We start from the raw sequence: 17,344 nt of genomic DNA, 5'->3' as shown, positions 1-17,344 counted from the left end.
GTGTGGGGTGCAACCTGAGCCTCAGGACTTTTTTCTTTTAATTTTTTTCATTTATTGATTTGAGAGAGAAAAGAAACATCAATTTGTTGTTCCACTTCTTTATGCATCGGTTGCTTCTTGTATATTCCCTAATTGAAGATCGAACCTGCAATCTTAGTATATCGGGAAAACACGCTAACCCACTGACCTACCCGGCCAGGGCTGAGCCTCGGGATTTTAAAATGATGCTCACATCGTTTCACGTACAGCCAGGGTTGAGAACCCTTATGCTACGTTTTTTCCATGTGTGTCGGTTGGGATCGGCAAGGTTATGCTACAATAACAAACATTCCCCCTAATCGGCCTCTCATTGATGGTCCGTGTTCATTATGGCCTGTTGCAGTCCCAACCCTCATCATCTTTACTCTGGAGTCCAGGCTGTCAGGGTAGCTTTTATCTGGAGCACTTAGTCTTGGGGCGTAGGAAGAGAGAGAGCATGGCAAACCATGACTGACTCTTAAAGCTTCCCACCAGAAATGAAGCATTACTTCTGTTCACAGATCATTGGCCAGAGCAAGTCACATGGTCACACCTGAGTTTAACAAGGAGGGTCTGTATCAGGGGCCAGCAGACTGGCAATGGCCAGATAGTAGACATCTTAGGCTCTGCAGGACATAGGGTCTCTGTTGCAATCATTCTCCTCTGCCTTCAACGAACGAAAGCAGTCATAGATGATACACTGTCCCAAAAAAGATGTAAAAAAATTATTCTTAGCTCATGAGCTATAGAAAAACAGACAACAGGTGGGATTTACTCGGACAGCCCCTGGTAGACATCACCCTCCTACAGGAAGAAGCTCTTCAGGAAGGGACCCCAAATACGGGTGAAGAGTAATGCAATCCACCACACCACGTGTATAGAAAAGAAAGAGAGAGCAAGAGTGGACCGTTTTATTGCCAGATGTGTGCCCCACGTGATACTGTGATACAGCTTGCTTTTGTTACTTATATTGTATTTCTTCATGACAGTTTCATGTCAGTAGCACTAGCATCACTTCATTTTTTTAATGGCTGCCTCATTTTCCCTGGTTTAGGATGCACCTTAGTGGGTTTTGTTTGTGTGTTTGTTTTTATAATTAATCTCTGTTGTTGGAGGCATTTAAAACACCAGGAGGAGCATGGCAGCACACAGAGAGATTGCTGTAAAGAGACAGCCCGCATCCCAGCTCCCCGGTAGTTTATACATAGTTTATACCGCTTCCCCTGAAATCTCTCAGGCCTCCCTGAAGACACCCACTTCCAAGAAGCCATTCTGCTCCTTGCAACACTGAACACAGTTGCAATTCCAGGGGCTTTTAGGAGGAGACGGAAATACTAAAGAGGGTAAAATAAGTGATGAAACACTAGAAGGGAAATCTCAGAAGCTGCACATTAGCACCCTGACCCCACACAGAAACACGTTTTAGGCCGTGAGCAAGCCGTGCGTGAGCCGTGCAGATGAAGAAAGGCCTTTCAGAGGTGGGACGGGAGGGAGAGGGAGACTGAGGTGACAAGGCTCGCTCACACGTGACCCTCCCCTCTTCCTTGGCACAGGACACCACGACGTCTGTGCGTATCGGCCTGATGATGGAAGAAATGATCTTCAACCTGGCAGACACACATCTGTTCTTCAATGACCTGGAGGTTTGGAACGGCTTCTTTCATTTCATATTTGCCGTGTTTAACCACCTGCATCTGGTTTGGGGAAGAGTCGCTGCCTTTCTTTTCCCCCTCTTTTTCCTTTGGAGGCCAGAAACTTGTGCAAGCAACCCCTAAGAAGGCATAAAACTAGGACCAGTGACAGTTGATTAAAAACACACTAGACTGGATTATCTCCCCGGCTTCCCTGGGCAGTTAATGGGCCTTTCTCTCCACTCCAGTGGTGATGTCCACTGGCAGTTTTACTAATCCAATAAAGGCTGCGTCATTTCTTCCTCCTGAAATTTGCTATTTAATAAGTTGATTAAGGCAAATTAGTATAGATCCCCCTGGGTCAGTAGTAATTAGCAGTGGGCCAGGATGGAAGCCCTAAAAACGTGTTTTACAAAGAGAGCAAGCAGAGGGACTGTGCTTATTTAAAGTATCTGCTCCCGCCCTGACTTGTGTGGCTCAGTGGGTTGAGCACCAGCCTGCGAGCAGAAAGGTCGCCAGTTCGATCCCTGATCAGGGCACATGCCTGGGTTGCGGGGCAGGTCCCTGGTTGGGGACACAACCACATCAATATTTCTCTGCCTGTCTTCCCCTCTCTCTAAAAATAAATAAATAAAATCTTTTTCAAAAATAAATAAATAAAGTATCTGCTCCTGTGCCTCTAAGCAAACACCAAGGGAGATAGGAAATGGGGAGAGGAGCTTCAGAAATAAATTTAATTCATTTGTGTATGCCCAGCCTGTGTCAAAAAGATTTGGAAATCATTTCAAATGGAAGATTTATTTTAAATGAAACTACTAAAGCAGAGGAATAGAAAGCTAGAGTAAGGCATTATACCAAAAAGTTTGGTTTAAGCTAACTACTGGAATTAAATTCAGAGTTAATCCCTGAGCTTCCTGGTAGCCAAAGCAAAGAGGGAAATGTCATGCATTGCTTACCTCTAATGAAAGCGCAAGCAGCTTTCTCCAAGGTGAAGAGGGGTGTTCTGGCCGATGAGAGGAATAATGTGAGGGTCTTGTAGCTTTGTAAATCATGTTCTCATTATTGGTTTACCAGATTAAAAAATAAAGGCAACCTAAAATAAAACTGTTTTATGAAAGAACAATTCTACTTATCCTAGTAGGAATTTTTCTCCCAGCACCTATGAAATCCCTGGAGACCACACTGTGAAGTAGAAACATGAAGGCCATGAATTCCAAATCTGTCCCAGCCAGCCCAGTACCTTACTGACGTTGCTCATCAGGAAAAGAGACAGGTGTCCCTTTCCAGCCTGCAGCCCACGTGTGCGGGGCACAGCCCTGTTGCAAGCATCGGCCTTGCATTCTGTTCAGTCTGGGAAGCCATGTGGGCCTCAGTCCTGTCTACGAAAAGGATTGTTCTCTGCCCACCATCTGTGTCAAAAAGAGGATCCAGGTAGAGACTTGTTGATAAAGAAAGAGAGCTTTGGAGGGATGGGGAACCCCAGTAGCAGGGGGCCTGAGACCATCTCTCTAGCCAACAGCCGCCTCCTTTTAGGAGGACCTAGCATGTCTTGGAGGAAAGAGGGGGCGGGGGCGATAAGGAGAGGGAGAGAGAAAGAGAGAAATTAAGAGTAAAACAGAGCAAAACAAAATAAACATGGCAGTTGGATTCAGCAAGTATTTATGGGGCCTAACATGGTAAAGACTCAGCTGATTGCAAAGAGCAAAGCCCAACTCGCTTTATGAAAAAAAAAAAAAAAAAAAGGAAGTTACTGGCCCCTGCAGTGGAAAAGTTCGGGGTAGATCCAGCTTTTTCCAGTCTCTTCCTTCAAATGTCAGTTTCAGGAGCACAGGAGCCACGTCCATCTGAGTCACCCTGAATTCCCCAGGGCCGGGCAATGACCAGCCAAACCAATCCACAAACAAGGAAGTTTGTGAACAGTGAAGAGGGTGTGAACAAACAGAACAATGAGATGTGACCATGAGGGATGGGTGAGAGGGGTAGGATGGGGGCCAGCATTCTGGAGGTCAGGGAATGGCTCCTAAGGAGGTGACACTTGAGCCTGAATGATCACAGGAGCCAGCAGGGTGGAGATCGAGGGAGGCGGGATCAGCAAGTGCAAAGGCCCGAGGTGAGAACCAGTGTGACGTGATCTAGGAGCAGGGAGAAGGCCCCACGGCAGTAATGAATGAGGGCAGCCTGGGTCAGCTGGGCCAGGTAAGCCTGGAGAGGGAGGCCTGGGCTTGACACGGTCACGGACATCAGAGTTCATTTACAGGTACCAGGGACACCCATGGGGCCGGGGAGCACCCATGGCCTGGTCGAGGTTTTAAAAAGACCACTCTGGGTGCTACATGGAGCCTGAGCAATCCGAGGGGAAAGGCAGAGGCAGGGAGACCAGCAGGACAGTTATTGCAGTCGTCCGCTCAAAAGAAGAAAAGTGGGTTGAATGGAGGTGGGAAGGAGATGTGGGCGCTGGGGTGGTAAAGCTCCGAGGACTTGCTGATGGGCTGGGTGTGGGGAGGAGGAGAGAGCGGAGTCAGGAGGGCTTCCTGGGCTTTGGCCAGCCAGGGCGACAGTGCCGTTCTCTGATGTGGACAAAACAGGGAAGGGTGGGAGTGCAGTGGGGGAGACCCACCCCTCTGTCCAGGGCACGTGGGTGTGAGATGTCTGGGATGCCCCGGTGAAGATGCCAGATCACAGGCAGATACGTGAGTCTGAGGCTCGTTTGCAGTGCAAATGCCAGTAGGCGCTTGGCGAGTCTTGGCTGAACCTGAGGCTCAGAGCCAGGTATTTTGCGGGATGGGTGTGTTTCAAGCAATGTTTCCAGCTCCTTGCCCGCTCTGCTCTTCCTCGCTGGCCCGGAAGCCAAAGGCTGCACCTCTCTCAGAGGGATCTTAATTACCAGCTGGAGCTACTCAGGCAGGCAGTTTTTTATTCTCTAAATTTTTTCAAAATTTTCCCCCACCCAGTGCAAAAAGCCCCCAGGGCACCTCAGTAGGATTGTAGCCATGTTACCCTGTGAGGAAATTAAGACTCACACATGTGAAAACATACTGTTTGCACCCTGGCTGGTGTGGCTCAGTGGATTGAGTGCCAGCCTGTGAACTAAAGGGTCCTTGGTTCCATTCCCAGTCAGGGCACATGCCTGGTTGTGGGCCGGGTCCCCAGTAGGGGGCATGCTAGAGGCAACCACACATCGATGTTTCTCTCCCTCTCTTCCTCCCTTTCCTTCTCTCTAAAAATAAATAAGTAAAATCTTTAAAAAGCCTGTTGAAATCTAAGGCCACCTCCTGTGGCTCCCAGACAGGGGGCCCGTTGGGATGGGGGAGAGGCTCAAAGCCTTTGGGAGTCCAGTGGAGGCCCGGCTCCTGTAGGATGGTCGAGTTCGGGAACAAAGTCAGACCCTTTCTCTGTAAATCCGAGGTCAGCAGCAGCCATTTGCGGAGAACTCACCCCCTGCCAGGCCCTACTCTCAGTGCTGTGGATTCAGTGGCAAACAAAACACAGCAAGTCCCCGCCCTCAAGGCATTGACCTTCCAGCTGGGAGAGCAGACCGTAAACAGCAGAATGTACAATGTCAGATGAAGTGCTCCGGAGGGGGACCGGCAGAGTCAGGCAGAGTCAGGGAGGAGAGCGTTACAGGGGCTGATGCTTGATCTGGCTGAATCATTTAAGACTTCTTTGACGCTTGAGCAGAGATGTGAAGGCGGCGAGAACCTGGGTGAAGAGCGGGTCAGGCAGAGAGAGCAGCGTTGCAAAGGCCCTGGGGTAGGTTTCGTGAACATGGCAGCTGGAGAAGGAGCAGAAAGGATTGTAGTGGACAATGGGGGTTAGAGGGCAGATCCCGTGGGGCCTTTGTGCCATCACCAGGCCTTGGATAATATTCTAAGGGTGACGGGAAGCCATTGGAGGGTTTTGAGCAGGGAGGTAATGTGATCTGATTTACGGTTTAGAGGCTCCCTCTGGCCGCCGGGTGGAGAATAGACCGGAGGGGCTATGGAGGGAAGCAGGTTTCAAGGTTAGAGTGGTGGTTCCCAGACTCCCAGAAGAGTCTGTGAGGCGTAAGGACAGGTCAGAGGCAAGGTCGGGGCCATGTTCAGCTGCATCTCAGGCCATTCAGGATGTGTGTTCTGAGTTTAAGGCAAGTCCCTTCTAATCAATCTGCCTTTGAGTCCTGGCTCCACCGTCTCCAGGCTGTGTGACCTGGGCAAGTCGCTCCCTCTCTCTGAGCCTTCATTTTCTCCTCTGTTAAATGGTTAGAGGAAAAGCCCCCACCCTCCAGGGCTGAGACGATGACGGTAGATGGAGGAAAGCAGGCAGCCCAGAGCCTGGCGCACCTTACACTCTCCAGCAGGGGGCGACGGGTGCCATGGAACTAGGTGGAGGCAGGGGTGGGGGAGGGGGATTACCTGGTAGAGGGGCAAATTGTTTAAGTTGTTAGATATTTATTTTACTACAAGTTAAACACGTATAACTAGCTTGCCCAACTCCTGATTTACCATAATTCAATATTAACCCGGCACTACAGCAAACCGTGACCCACTTAAAGGGTCAAGACCAGCATGATATCTTAAATAATTAAAGAGTAAGGAATGAAATAGAATAGAATAGGGTATACCACAAATAGCAGCAGTGAATGTTATTTTATAAACTACTTCTGCAGTATAAATTATGTTCCAGTAATGCAGATCTCTGTGCGACCGAAGATGTGTTTCTTCCTGAAGGTCACGGTCAAAACCATTTGGCAGCCATGCTGTAGAGCATGCTGTCCCAGACTTTCCTACGACAACGTAAATGTTCTAGTCTGCACTGCCCACTGCAGGAGCCGCCGGGCACACGTGCTTACTGAGCACTTGATATACGGCTAGTGCAGCTGGGGTGCTGAGTGTCGAACTGGGTTTAATTATAACGAAGTTTAATGTCGATAGCCACGTCTGGCTGGTGGCTACCACCCTGGGCAGAAGAGAACATTGACGTCATTGAGGAAGTTCCGTCACACAGTGCAGGCCTGGAGTTTGTAAGGGAAGAACTGTATTTTCAGCTCCGCGGGTGGTAACACCAGCGATCATGGCTGACGTTTACGGAGCACTTACTAGGTGCCAGGCACTCTTCTGAGCAGCTTACACCTATTCACGTCCCTGCTCCTCACGGCTATGATTATCCCCATTGTACAAATCTGCTGGGGCTGTCAGAACAAAACTACCATTGACTGGCTGGTGTAAACGACAGGAGTTCATTTTATTACAGTTCTGGAAGCAGAAAGGCCCGGATTGAGGTGCCTACAAACTTGGTTCCTGGTGAGGACCCTCTCCCTGGCTTATAGAAGGCCACCTTCTCGCCGTGTCTCCGCCTGGACCTTCCTCAGTACCCTGCAGAGAGAGGGAGGGAGGAAGAGGGAGAGCTCTAGTCTCTTCTTACAGGGACACCAATCCTATTAGGTCAAGGCCCTAATAGGATTGGTGTCCTATTGCCTGATTTACCCATAATGACTTCCTTAGAGGCCCCATCTCCAAATACAGCCACCCTGGGGGTTAGAGCTTCAACATATGAATTGGGGGGGAACACATTCAGTCCATAACATTTATGCTACAAGCGAGGAAACTGAGGCACAGATGGGCTAAGTGAGCAGCCCGAAGTCACACAGTCTGCAGTGGCAACATGCAGACCCTGGCGGCAGGGCCTGGCTCCACAGCCCTCGTGCTTGTCCACTTACCATGCTGCCTCTCCCAGGGAAAACAATTGCCATCCGGCCCGAGAAAGAAGACTCCCAACAGGAAAGGTAGACCCATACAGAACCGCAGACCTCGGGCGCAAAGGAGGAGAGAGAGCAGGAGGGGGGCTGGAGTAGCCGGGAAGCCTGGAGGAGGCCGAGCAAGTTCTGGCAGCGAGGGGCGTGGCAATTCCCAGGTGAAACTGGAAGGTAGATGAAAGGTGGAAAACTCCATGAGTTAGCTGTCATCTTGCATTGTATATGCAACACAAAAGTCGCACAAAGAACAACGGAAACCACAGGGAACCAGGACAGCACCCTCACTCCCCACCCTCAAGGCAGACAAAGTCATATACAAAGGCTCGGAAGGCTGCATTGAGGTTGGAGATGAGGGGAGGGCCCAGAGAGGAGTGCGTAACAAACGCAGCCCCGGCCGCAGCTGACAGGTGCTGCGTGCTGAGTGCTTACACACGGGCTTGCCTGCACGCGGTCATTTAGCCCTTACAGCAGCCACGGAACGTGAAGACAGTTTGTGCCCCCATTCTAGAGCTGGGGAGCAGAGGCACCGAGAGGCTAGCCTGCCCGGCACTGGCATACATGGAGCTCTGGCCCCGTGCCAGGTACCACACGTGAATTTTCTCAGAGACCTCCCAACAACCTGGCAAGGGGGATTGTTTAAATCTCCGTTTTACAGATAAGGAAACCGAGGCCCACAGAGGTCCCTTGCCCAGGGTCACTAAGCTAGTGTGGAGATTTGAGCCCAGGCCACACTGACTTCCAGGCCGAGACATTTATTCTTCACGTCTTCAGATGCCCTGTGGGGCCGAGAAGGAACACGGGTCGGCAGAGTGTGTGGAAGAAGAGTCTTTCATGGGAAACAATGAAGGTACCTCTGGTCCGATTCAGGAGCGGCCAGGCAGGAGAGTAGTCTGGAGGGGGAGCGCTTTAGCTTGCTACCAGAGCTTCGGGAAGGATCTTTCTGGAGGGACTCAAAAGTGGCTGGAATCCGGGCGGGCCTGATTTACGGTTCGCAGGAGCTATGAGGGAGAGTAATATTTCACCGTGTCAGCGCTGAGCTGCTCTCCAAGGCGCCCTGCCCAACTGGCCATTAATGCAGTGCGGCCCACGGCCTCTTTAATGCTCTTTAGATAAGTTAAACATTTAGACAACACAAGAAAGATAGCCCAGGTTTCCTTCCCTCCAGGGAGCAGGCCCCTCTCTGGCTAGTCTAGAAGCAGCATTAAGCAATCTCACTTAAAAATATACTTGCCTCCAAGGAGAAGGAGTGGCCAGGGAGTCCATCTGGGCTCTGACAAGAGTCATTTTTCTAAAGCAAATTTGTCAACAATTTCCTTTCTGCAATCGCGTCTCCAAGCAGCCAAGGACAAAAAAGTAATGGGATCAGACCACTGGAGGGCAGGTTGGGGAAACCCCAGCTGTCACCAGCTTAATTAGAATGGGTTCTCAGAGATGTTGGTCACTGAACTTACTGTTCAGAAATGAGCAGCATTGAGCACAGCGAGTATCCGACCCTGTGGGATGCAGGTAAGGGGTGATCCAGACAGAATGTCCAGCCTTCAATTACATGTATTAGAAACACAGGAAAACTAATAAGAACTGGTCGTTGAAAGGACTGTGAAGGTCGTTAAGCCTTTGGCAAGCATGAACAAGGAAAGAAAGAGAAGAAAAAGAGGAGATCGATAAACAACGTCCAGAATGAAAGGGTGGGCATCACTATAGATTCAGGGGAGGTCCTTTCTATTTTTCAGTTATGAGAATACCATGTATAATGTTACACCAATGGATTTGAAAACCTAGATGAAGTGGACAGTTTTCAGGAAGATTGAAATTACCAAAATTATCCCAAGGGGGAATTTAAAAATAAAATGAACCAGTGACCACGAGAAATGGAAACGGTCATCAAGGATGCGATCCCCCCAAGAGGCACCAGGTCCAGCCAGTTCCAAACATGAGCCACACCAAGTATGGAAGGAAAGGCCAAGCCCCACGCTGCACAAATTACAGAGTGAAGGGGATGCTCTCCCGTGTATTCTATGAGACCAGTGTCACCCAAAACTAAATCTGGACTCTGAGCACGTGACAAGTGGATAAATCGCTGTCATCACTGGTAAAAGGTGGGGCGTCCCTGCAGTCCCTGAGTTAGTGTTCCTGGGGCGCTGTGACTCTTTCCCTCAGTTCCGCGTGGACGCTGTCTGAGCCTCAGACGCAGACCCCTGGTAACAGACAGGTGGGGACCATCAGTGGCACCATTTGGCACACCTGCGGCGTGCATCGTAGCACACCTGCAAGCGGATGCATTCACCCTGCCTCATAACTTCTCTTTCAGTCCTCACCCGAGGATACATTCACTGGTTTTTAGAGAGAGAGAGAGGGAGACATCACTTGGTTGCCTCTTGTACACTCCCGGACCAGGGACTGAAGCCACAACCTAGGTATGTGCCTGACCAGGAGGGAGTCGAACCCACAGCCTTTCAGTGCATGGGATGATGCTCCAACCGAGACACACCGGCTAGGGCTCATAACTTCTTTTTAAAAAGTAAGATTGGAGACCTTGCTCTGAGGCCAGAGAGGACTCAGAAGCAATGAACATTCTTGTAGTACCAAGCACACCCAGCCCCCAGGTCGCAGTTTCTAATACCATTTTCCAGTAAAAGGAACCAGGGCTCCTTAAAGAAATGGCTGGTTCTAGGGCTGGGGCAGGGAAGACACACAATAAACATGGTGTGGAAAAATAGACATACCTTCCATATAGAAAAATTCCAGCCCTGGCTGGCGTGGCTCAGTGGACTGAGCACCAGCCTGCGAACCCAAGGGTCACCGGTTCGATTCCCAGTCAGGGCACATGCCTGGGTTGTGGGCCAGGTTACCAGTAGGGGGCATGCGAGAGACAACCACACAGATGTTTCTCTCTCTTTCTCCTTCCCCTCCTTTCTCTCAAAAAATAAAATAATGTTTAAAAAGAGAAAAATTCCAAATAATTTATTTAGATGCTCCACCCTTAATTGTGAACTTTGCATAGAGACTTCCTTCCAAAGAGTATAATATGGAAAGGGGGGGGAGCGGAACTGGACAGTGGAGACACCTGACGAACACTGCCTGAGTCAGGGGATCAAGGTCACCATCAGCAGCGATAAGTCGGGTTGATAACACATACCCTGGATATGCTGTGATGAGAATGGCTGTGACCTTCCCCGCAAAGCCTGTAACCCCAGTCCAGCAGTGAGAAAACGTCAGACAAATCCCAACTGAGAGATGCCTCACCAATCCTCCTTGAAACTGGCATCAGAACCAAGGGAAGTCAAGAAACTATCACGGCTCAGAGGAACCTAAAGGGACAAGATGACACGGTGGAATGGGTGCCCTGAGTGGGATGCTAGAGGAGAAGAACAGGACCTTCATGGAAAACCAAGGAAATCTGAATGAAGAACTGACATTGGTTAACAGTAACGCAGTGATACTTACGTATTAGCTGTGACAAATTGACCATACGTATGTAAGATGGTAGCAGTGAGGACAACTGGACTCGGATATATGGGAACTCTCTATCCTTTGCAACCTTTCTGTCCGTCTAAAACTAGTCTAAAATTGAGTTTATTTTTAAAAAACAAAAATACAATCAAAGATTCAAAGGTATTAGACAAGTTGCCCAAGATCACACACCTAGAAATCGGCAAGGCAGGGCCTGGAGCCCAGGGTGGGGCATTTGATTGCCAAGTGCACGGTCTAGGTCGTGTGTCTACCCTGCATGTGTCTAGCCCAGTCTGCGTGGGCCTGGCTCCCTGAGACGTGTGGGTGCAGAGCGTCCAGATGCGGGCATGGAGTTGCCTGCTTGGCTCCCAAATGGCCTCAGCGGCACGTTGGCCACCCGTGAGCCCCTCTCAGCGGTGACCTCGAGTTAATTTGACCATGACTGTACCAGGCGCAGAGGTTGGGCCTATAGAATGCAAAACAGTAGTAAGGGCCTTGATTTTCCCAAACGTGTATGTGACATTTTCTGTGGGAGAGGCCCTTTGCAAAGGGCTTTCCCTGTGTGGTTCTTGAATCCTTCCAACACCCTCTGCGGTAGGTCCCGCTCCAGAGCTCAGTCACATTCCCCAGCCTGCTTTTTCCACACTGTAGGGTGTCTTGGAACTAATTCCATGTGCTAACATGAAAATCCACCTTATTCTTCTGAGCTGCTGGGTAGGGTTGCACCGAGTGGTTATCCCGTTACTTCACTTAGCTATGATCTACTCGAGGGACCTTCCGGGCTTTCCCAGTTCTTGGTGGGCGTCTCTGACTCGGAAAGCATCAATTTCTGGAGACCAGGATTACACCACACCCCACCCATGACCCCAGGTTGAGCCTGTGGGGGCCCTTCCTCTGTCTTTTCCAGCTGGTCCCGCTCAGACTCCCCACCCTGGATAATCACACTTTGACCCAGGGAGGCCCTCAGCACCCTGGGCTGTGAAAAGCCGGTGTCCTGTGCCTTAGAGGCCTGCCCCCCATGCCGCAGAGTTGAGAGGCATGGGATCCGCCTCCCCAAGAGCTCAGTACTGTCCTCGTGTCCCCGGTATCGTCCCCCTCCCCTCAGGGCCGGCCCAGCAGGTAACTCAATCCAGGTCAGCTGGTGGGGTATGAGGTAGTGTCTCGCTGCACGCCACGGTGTTTTACTGAGTCCGAAATGTGATCGCTACTGTTCTCACACTTTAGCGCCCCCAACGATCCCCTTGCAAATGAGAAAACCAGAGCCTCCCACATACCGTTCCCGTGACATCAGGGAAAGGACAAGGAACCCTGCCGGGGGGTCCTGAGCCTGCGTGACCCCCAGAGCAGCTTCGGAGCTCAAGCGAAGGGCTGGAGGGCAGAGGGGGCTGTTTTTCTGATTTCAGGCAAAGCAGGGGGCTGAGGGGTTCTGCAGTCCCTGTTGTTTTCTCCATGCTGGGTCTGTGAGGTCCACGTGGGCTTTTAAATACACTTCTCATTAACACGCCGGCAGCGCTGTCCCTAAGACCCCCCATCTCTCTAAGGTGGCTGTGGAGCACAGGTCTCAAACTCGGGTGGCCACAGCGGCCAGGTGACCAGGCGACGTAAGATGACAACAGCCCAGTAGACACTGGGGCGAACTGGAAACGGCAGTCCCGGCCATCGACGGTCGGGATCCAGGAATGCAAGCCCTGCATTGCCAGGGCGTGTAAATTCTCGAAGTAGCTGAGAATCTGGGGAGAGGGAGAGACTCCTGGGTTTACACACTGGGTATTGTTTCACAAAAAAACGTTGGGCTAATAAGCCGCATCTCCAGGCCAGCTTGCAAGCTCCTGCGTGACTGACCTTACTTAGCACAGAAGAGAAGCTGTCAGCCTATACCTCTGTCGCTTGATATCCCCAGAGAAGATTCTGTGATGGTGGAAATACACTGTCCAGGACGGGAACCGCTGGCTACAGGTGGCTAGTGAGCACTTAAAATCAGATTAAGGAACTGAATTTTGAAGTGTATTCATTTTAATTGATTAAACTCTAACTGTAGATAACCACATGTGGCTAATTGCTACGATATTAACGTGACTGTAAGATTTTTTTAAGTCTGGGCTTATAATAGAGCTCAGCTGCTTTGGGGAGGGGGCGACAAATTATACCTGAGACCACCACGCATCAGTTAGAATGGCTGGAAATATGGAAAGAAAGACAGTACGAAACAATGAGCAGAAGAGGTTTAGGCATGAGGCAGTTACCTGGGGGATCAAGGGTGGTCACTCAGTGCCCTCCCCCCATTTTTTCCAGCATTCTCCAAAGAGTTTCTCAACCGGGGCCGCCATTTAGTGTCCCCTGTGTTCCTTGCAATAATAAAAACTCACATTTATGTAGCACCTACTGTGTGCCAGCACTGTACTAGACGCTTGCAATGCAGCATCTCCCTTTCCTCACCTCCGCTCTATGAAAAAGGTTCCCTCATTATCTGCATGTACCAGCCCGACCTCTGAGTGATGATGCTGTTTGCCCCGCGTCACACAGCTGGATCCAAACCCAGGCCGTCAGACCCCCGGCCCGAGCTCCCACTGGGGCCGGCACGGCACGCTCACAGTGTTTGCCGTACCCGCACATCCAAACGTCCTGCCTGATGGAGCGGAGGCGACACGATTGGTGTGTGCTGCGTGCAGCTTCTGTGGGGTGTGTAGCATCACCCTTAGCTCCCGGCTGCAAAGTGACAGAAATCCAACCCCTCCAGCTGAAGCCGAACAGTCCAGGTGTCAGCTTCCTGCGGCCGCTCCAGCAGATCACCGCACACTTAGCAGCTTAAACCAACACAAGTGTATTCTCTTACTGTCTGGAAGCCGAATCAGTTTCCCTGCCTTCAGGTGTCGGCGGACGTGTTCCTTCTGGAGGCTCTCAGGGGCTCTGGTCTGTCCTTTGCCTGTTCGGCTTCTTGTATTTCCTGGCTTGTGGCCTCTTCCTCCGCCTTCAACACGCATCACTCCGGTGTCCTTATCCTCTCTGTCGTCAAATAGCCCTCTGCCTGTTATTTCCAGGACCCTTGTCATTACATTGGGGGCCACCTGGAGAATCCAGGAAAATCTCCCCATCTCAGGATCCTTAACTGAAGCACACCTGCCAAGTCCCTTTTTCCATATGAGTTTCCAGGGATTAGGACGTGGACGTCTTTATTCAGCCGACCAGGGTCAGGGTGCCCTGGTTTCAGTTACAGCCAAACCAGGGGACTAAACAATGCGACCCCTCTCCCCAGCTCCCAGAGAGCGCCCCTTTCCCAGAAGTCCCAGGCAGAGTCCCAGACCCGCTTCCCACTGGGTCCAGCTTAGACCACATGCTCTCCCTGAAGCAATCGCCTTGACCAGAGGGATGCTGAGTCCCTCTGATTGGTTGAGTCTGGATCATGTGCCCACCTTTGTCGTCCACCTTCCTGTGGTCCTAACTCCCATTTGATAAGGTGTTTCCCCAAAGGGAACTGAGAGACTCACCGGTGGTGGTAAGCAGCATGTCATCAGAGCCCGCCAAAGGGCACACCCTTGGGGGAGAACCTGGCGCAGAGCAAGTGCTCCATAAGTGGTGGTCACACACCGTGGGACACAGAGGGTCTTAGGAAGGGGGTATGTCCAGAGCCAGTGCCCAAAGACTGCGAGGGTCACTAAGCAGGTGAAGGTGGAAGAGCATTCCTGGCAGAGGGAGCACCCAGGATGACAAAAAGGTTTCCGCCGTATATCCTGGTATGACTGGGGGCGGAGGGGATGGCCCCATGGTGCACCTAAAAGGGGATAGTGCTTCACCCAAGGTCACCCAAGGTCTCAGACCAGAATTCAAGGCTCCGACTCGCAGTCCAGTGCTCGTTCTACCCCTCACTCGTGAAACCACCTCTTAAAGGCAGCATCAGACTAACTGGCCACTCTTCTCCCTCTTTTTCTCTTCTTGCCAAAATCTCCATAGGATTGTGACCAGATCCACGTCGACGATGTCTCATCCGATGACAATGGCCAAGATCTAAGGTAGGATAGGGTGGGGGGTGGGGTCAAGTACGCCCCTTTGGGTCGGTTATCTCAGGACGAGACCCGCCTGCCGCAGAGAGTCAGCTCTTCTGCCTGCAGCCAGAGCGGGGCCCCTGTCCTCAGCCCCTCGAGTTATTGCGGCTGAGATCTCTGCAAATTCTCTGTGACCCTACTTATATTTATCTCTCTAGGTACTTTTTCCCCTCCTTACTAAAGTAATACATGCAGGATATAAAACTTCAGCCACGCCTGACCTTGCCTCTCGGAATACCACCAATAAGAGTTTGGTGTACGTTCTTCAAAGATTCGATTGCGTTCATTCACATACATATATTATGTAATATAAAAGTTAATATGGTTGATATTCAGAAAGTATTTCTTGAATGATTAAGTGGTATGTCTGCCTGGTTTCTGGGGAAAAACACTCCTAGAACATGAATTCTAGAAATCAGGCACCAAGCACTCAAAATGAGACAGCTTTCAGAAGAATGTAGCTCGAATGTTCCAAACCTGCCCCTTTCTACCTCTTGGAAACTTTATAAAAACAGAACCATAGTTAATTTGTGCTGATCCAAAATTATCACAATTCAATGCCTCTAGGCCCATTGATAATATTATTAGACCAAATAACGTTTTGCCTCTGGGCCAGTCGTAACTTTGCTCAGCGTTTGCTTCCTAGGTGTGTGTCTTCCAGCCCCTCCGGGAAAAGACACCAAACTCTCTGTTCCTGAGCCCGGCCCGCCTTTTGAAAGCCCAGCACTTCTGTGATTAGAAGTCATAGGTGGGAAGACGGCTGCTTCGTTTCAATTAGCCCTTCAGAAAATCCCTCTGCCACCAAGACTGGCAAGGAGCAAGGCTGCAGTGCCAGTGGGCACATCTCAATTTATGGAGCAAATAAACCCCGAGGTCAAGGTTAACTGTCCTTTCCAATGAAGTGATCATTGGGAACCCCTCTCCCTTTCAAGGCAATGAGCAGCCTCGGTTCTGGTTTTGGCATTTATTTTTTTCTCTTTTTCCCATGCGTGCATCAGCGATCTTGGTGGTTAGGGAGGTCCATTTTTTAGTTTCCCCTGTAGCTGGCTGGCTTGGAATATAGGGCATTGCCCCTCCAAACCCTGTCTCGTGCTGAGCTGTTTGGCTCCTCCCTTCAGGAATTCACAATGCAAGGGTGTTTTCTCCCTGGAAACCAAATTCCCCACCTGTTCCTTCAAGAAGTGTTTCTCAAGTACCTACCACGCACTAGGCACCAAGCATCCGATGCCCTTTGTTTTTTTCCTTCAATTCACAATAAAAACCAACCTTGGTAACGCCCTTACTTTGCGCCACGCCCTATTCCACATGCTTTACAGGGATTAACCGATTGCATCTTTGCAGTAAGATGCATCCGACAGGCGGATGTTCATCATCCGCCCCATTTTTCAGCTGGGGAGTGGGCGGCACAGAGAGATTAGGTAGCCTGCCCAACCTCACACCGCGGGTAAATAGGGGCAGCAGCATCCGTGGACACCCTTCTCTGCCCTCCGCCTCTTGGCAAAACATCCAGGCAGCTCCCCCGGGTATCCTCAGAGTTCACGGTGTTCTTCTCCACGGGGAGATCATCCAGCCCTTTTGCACCACTGCAGAGGACCATAGGCGGCGTTCCAGGTTCCCGCCGGAACCTTCCGCAGTGTCCGGAGCCTTGGATGTGCTGCAGATGAAAGAGGAGGTCCTCAAATTCCCGGCAGCAGGAACCCAGTGTGGTGGCACCAACCTTGACTTCCAAACGGAACAGTTCATCTACCAAAGGAAGAAGGACGACGCCCATGTTACAAATCTGAAGGGAACTGGGAGAAGCTTCCATGGGCAGCTCGGCCCCGGCTGCCCCAGAAAACCTGGATGAGGGTCACAGCCTCCAGGGATACTGGCGGGTGGACTGTGCTGAAGTTTCCTGCTGCCACCAGGGCCACGCCCATTGCTGGCAGCTGCTGGCAGCTTCACTCCTGGACCTTCGCTAACCAGCCCCAGATGGCCTTCCAGGAACCAAGACGTCCCGTGGGCACTGATCCCACGCCCTGCCTGCCGTTGCTCCAATACCGTCTCTCCTCAGTGTTGTGTGGACATCGCCGCCCCTGCGCAGCACCGAGGGAGCTCGCACGGTGGGACCGATGTGCTGGATGCTGGCCCGGGAGGTTCTGCGCACGCGCAGCACCATCTCTGTAAGCACCCGTGGGAGGCCCTACAGGATCTCTACTCTGCAGAGATGCTGAAGAGACGGAAAAGGAGGAGCAGGCTGCTGCTCCAAACGCTGTGACCGAGGAGGAATCTCAGGGTGTACGGGCTGCTCCGGCCCCCAAGGTCACTGCTGCTCAAGGTGGCAGTCTGGTCTGCAGGCGCAGGTTCCCACTGGGCCTACCCAGCAGCTTCCCACTGACTGGCCTGCCGCCCCCACTGCTCAGGCCACCGGATGGACAGGAACAACCAGTGGTCTTTTATATTTTCACTTTATTGATTTTAAAGAGAGAGAGAGA

The 17,344-nt window shown here is 51.1% G+C and overlaps 1 protein-coding gene across 6 annotated transcripts in view; it reads left to right on the top strand.

The window, feature by feature from the left end:
* EYA2 (EYA transcriptional coactivator and phosphatase 2) overlaps positions 1 to 17,344 on the top strand; it is a 205,769-nt gene that overhangs the window by 174,482 nt on the left and 13,943 nt on the right. For all 6 annotated transcript variants that reach the window (XM_053927001.2, XM_053927002.2, XM_053926999.2 and 3 more), the window contains 2 exons: positions 1,572 to 1,661; positions 14,779 to 14,837. In XM_053927001.2, coding sequence (XP_053782976.1) covers positions 1,572 to 1,661; positions 14,779 to 14,837 — 149 coding nt within the window. The remainder of the gene's footprint in view (positions 1 to 1,571; positions 1,662 to 14,778; positions 14,838 to 17,344) is intronic.

The sequence above is a fragment of the Desmodus rotundus genome, chromosome 6, assembly GCF_022682495.2.
Source record: "Desmodus rotundus isolate HL8 chromosome 6, HLdesRot8A.1, whole genome shotgun sequence".
Lineage (NCBI taxonomy): Eukaryota > Metazoa > Chordata > Mammalia > Chiroptera > Phyllostomidae > Desmodus > Desmodus rotundus.
The sequence above is the reverse complement of the archived record's forward strand: the minus strand, read 5'-3'. Positions and strand labels throughout refer to the sequence as shown.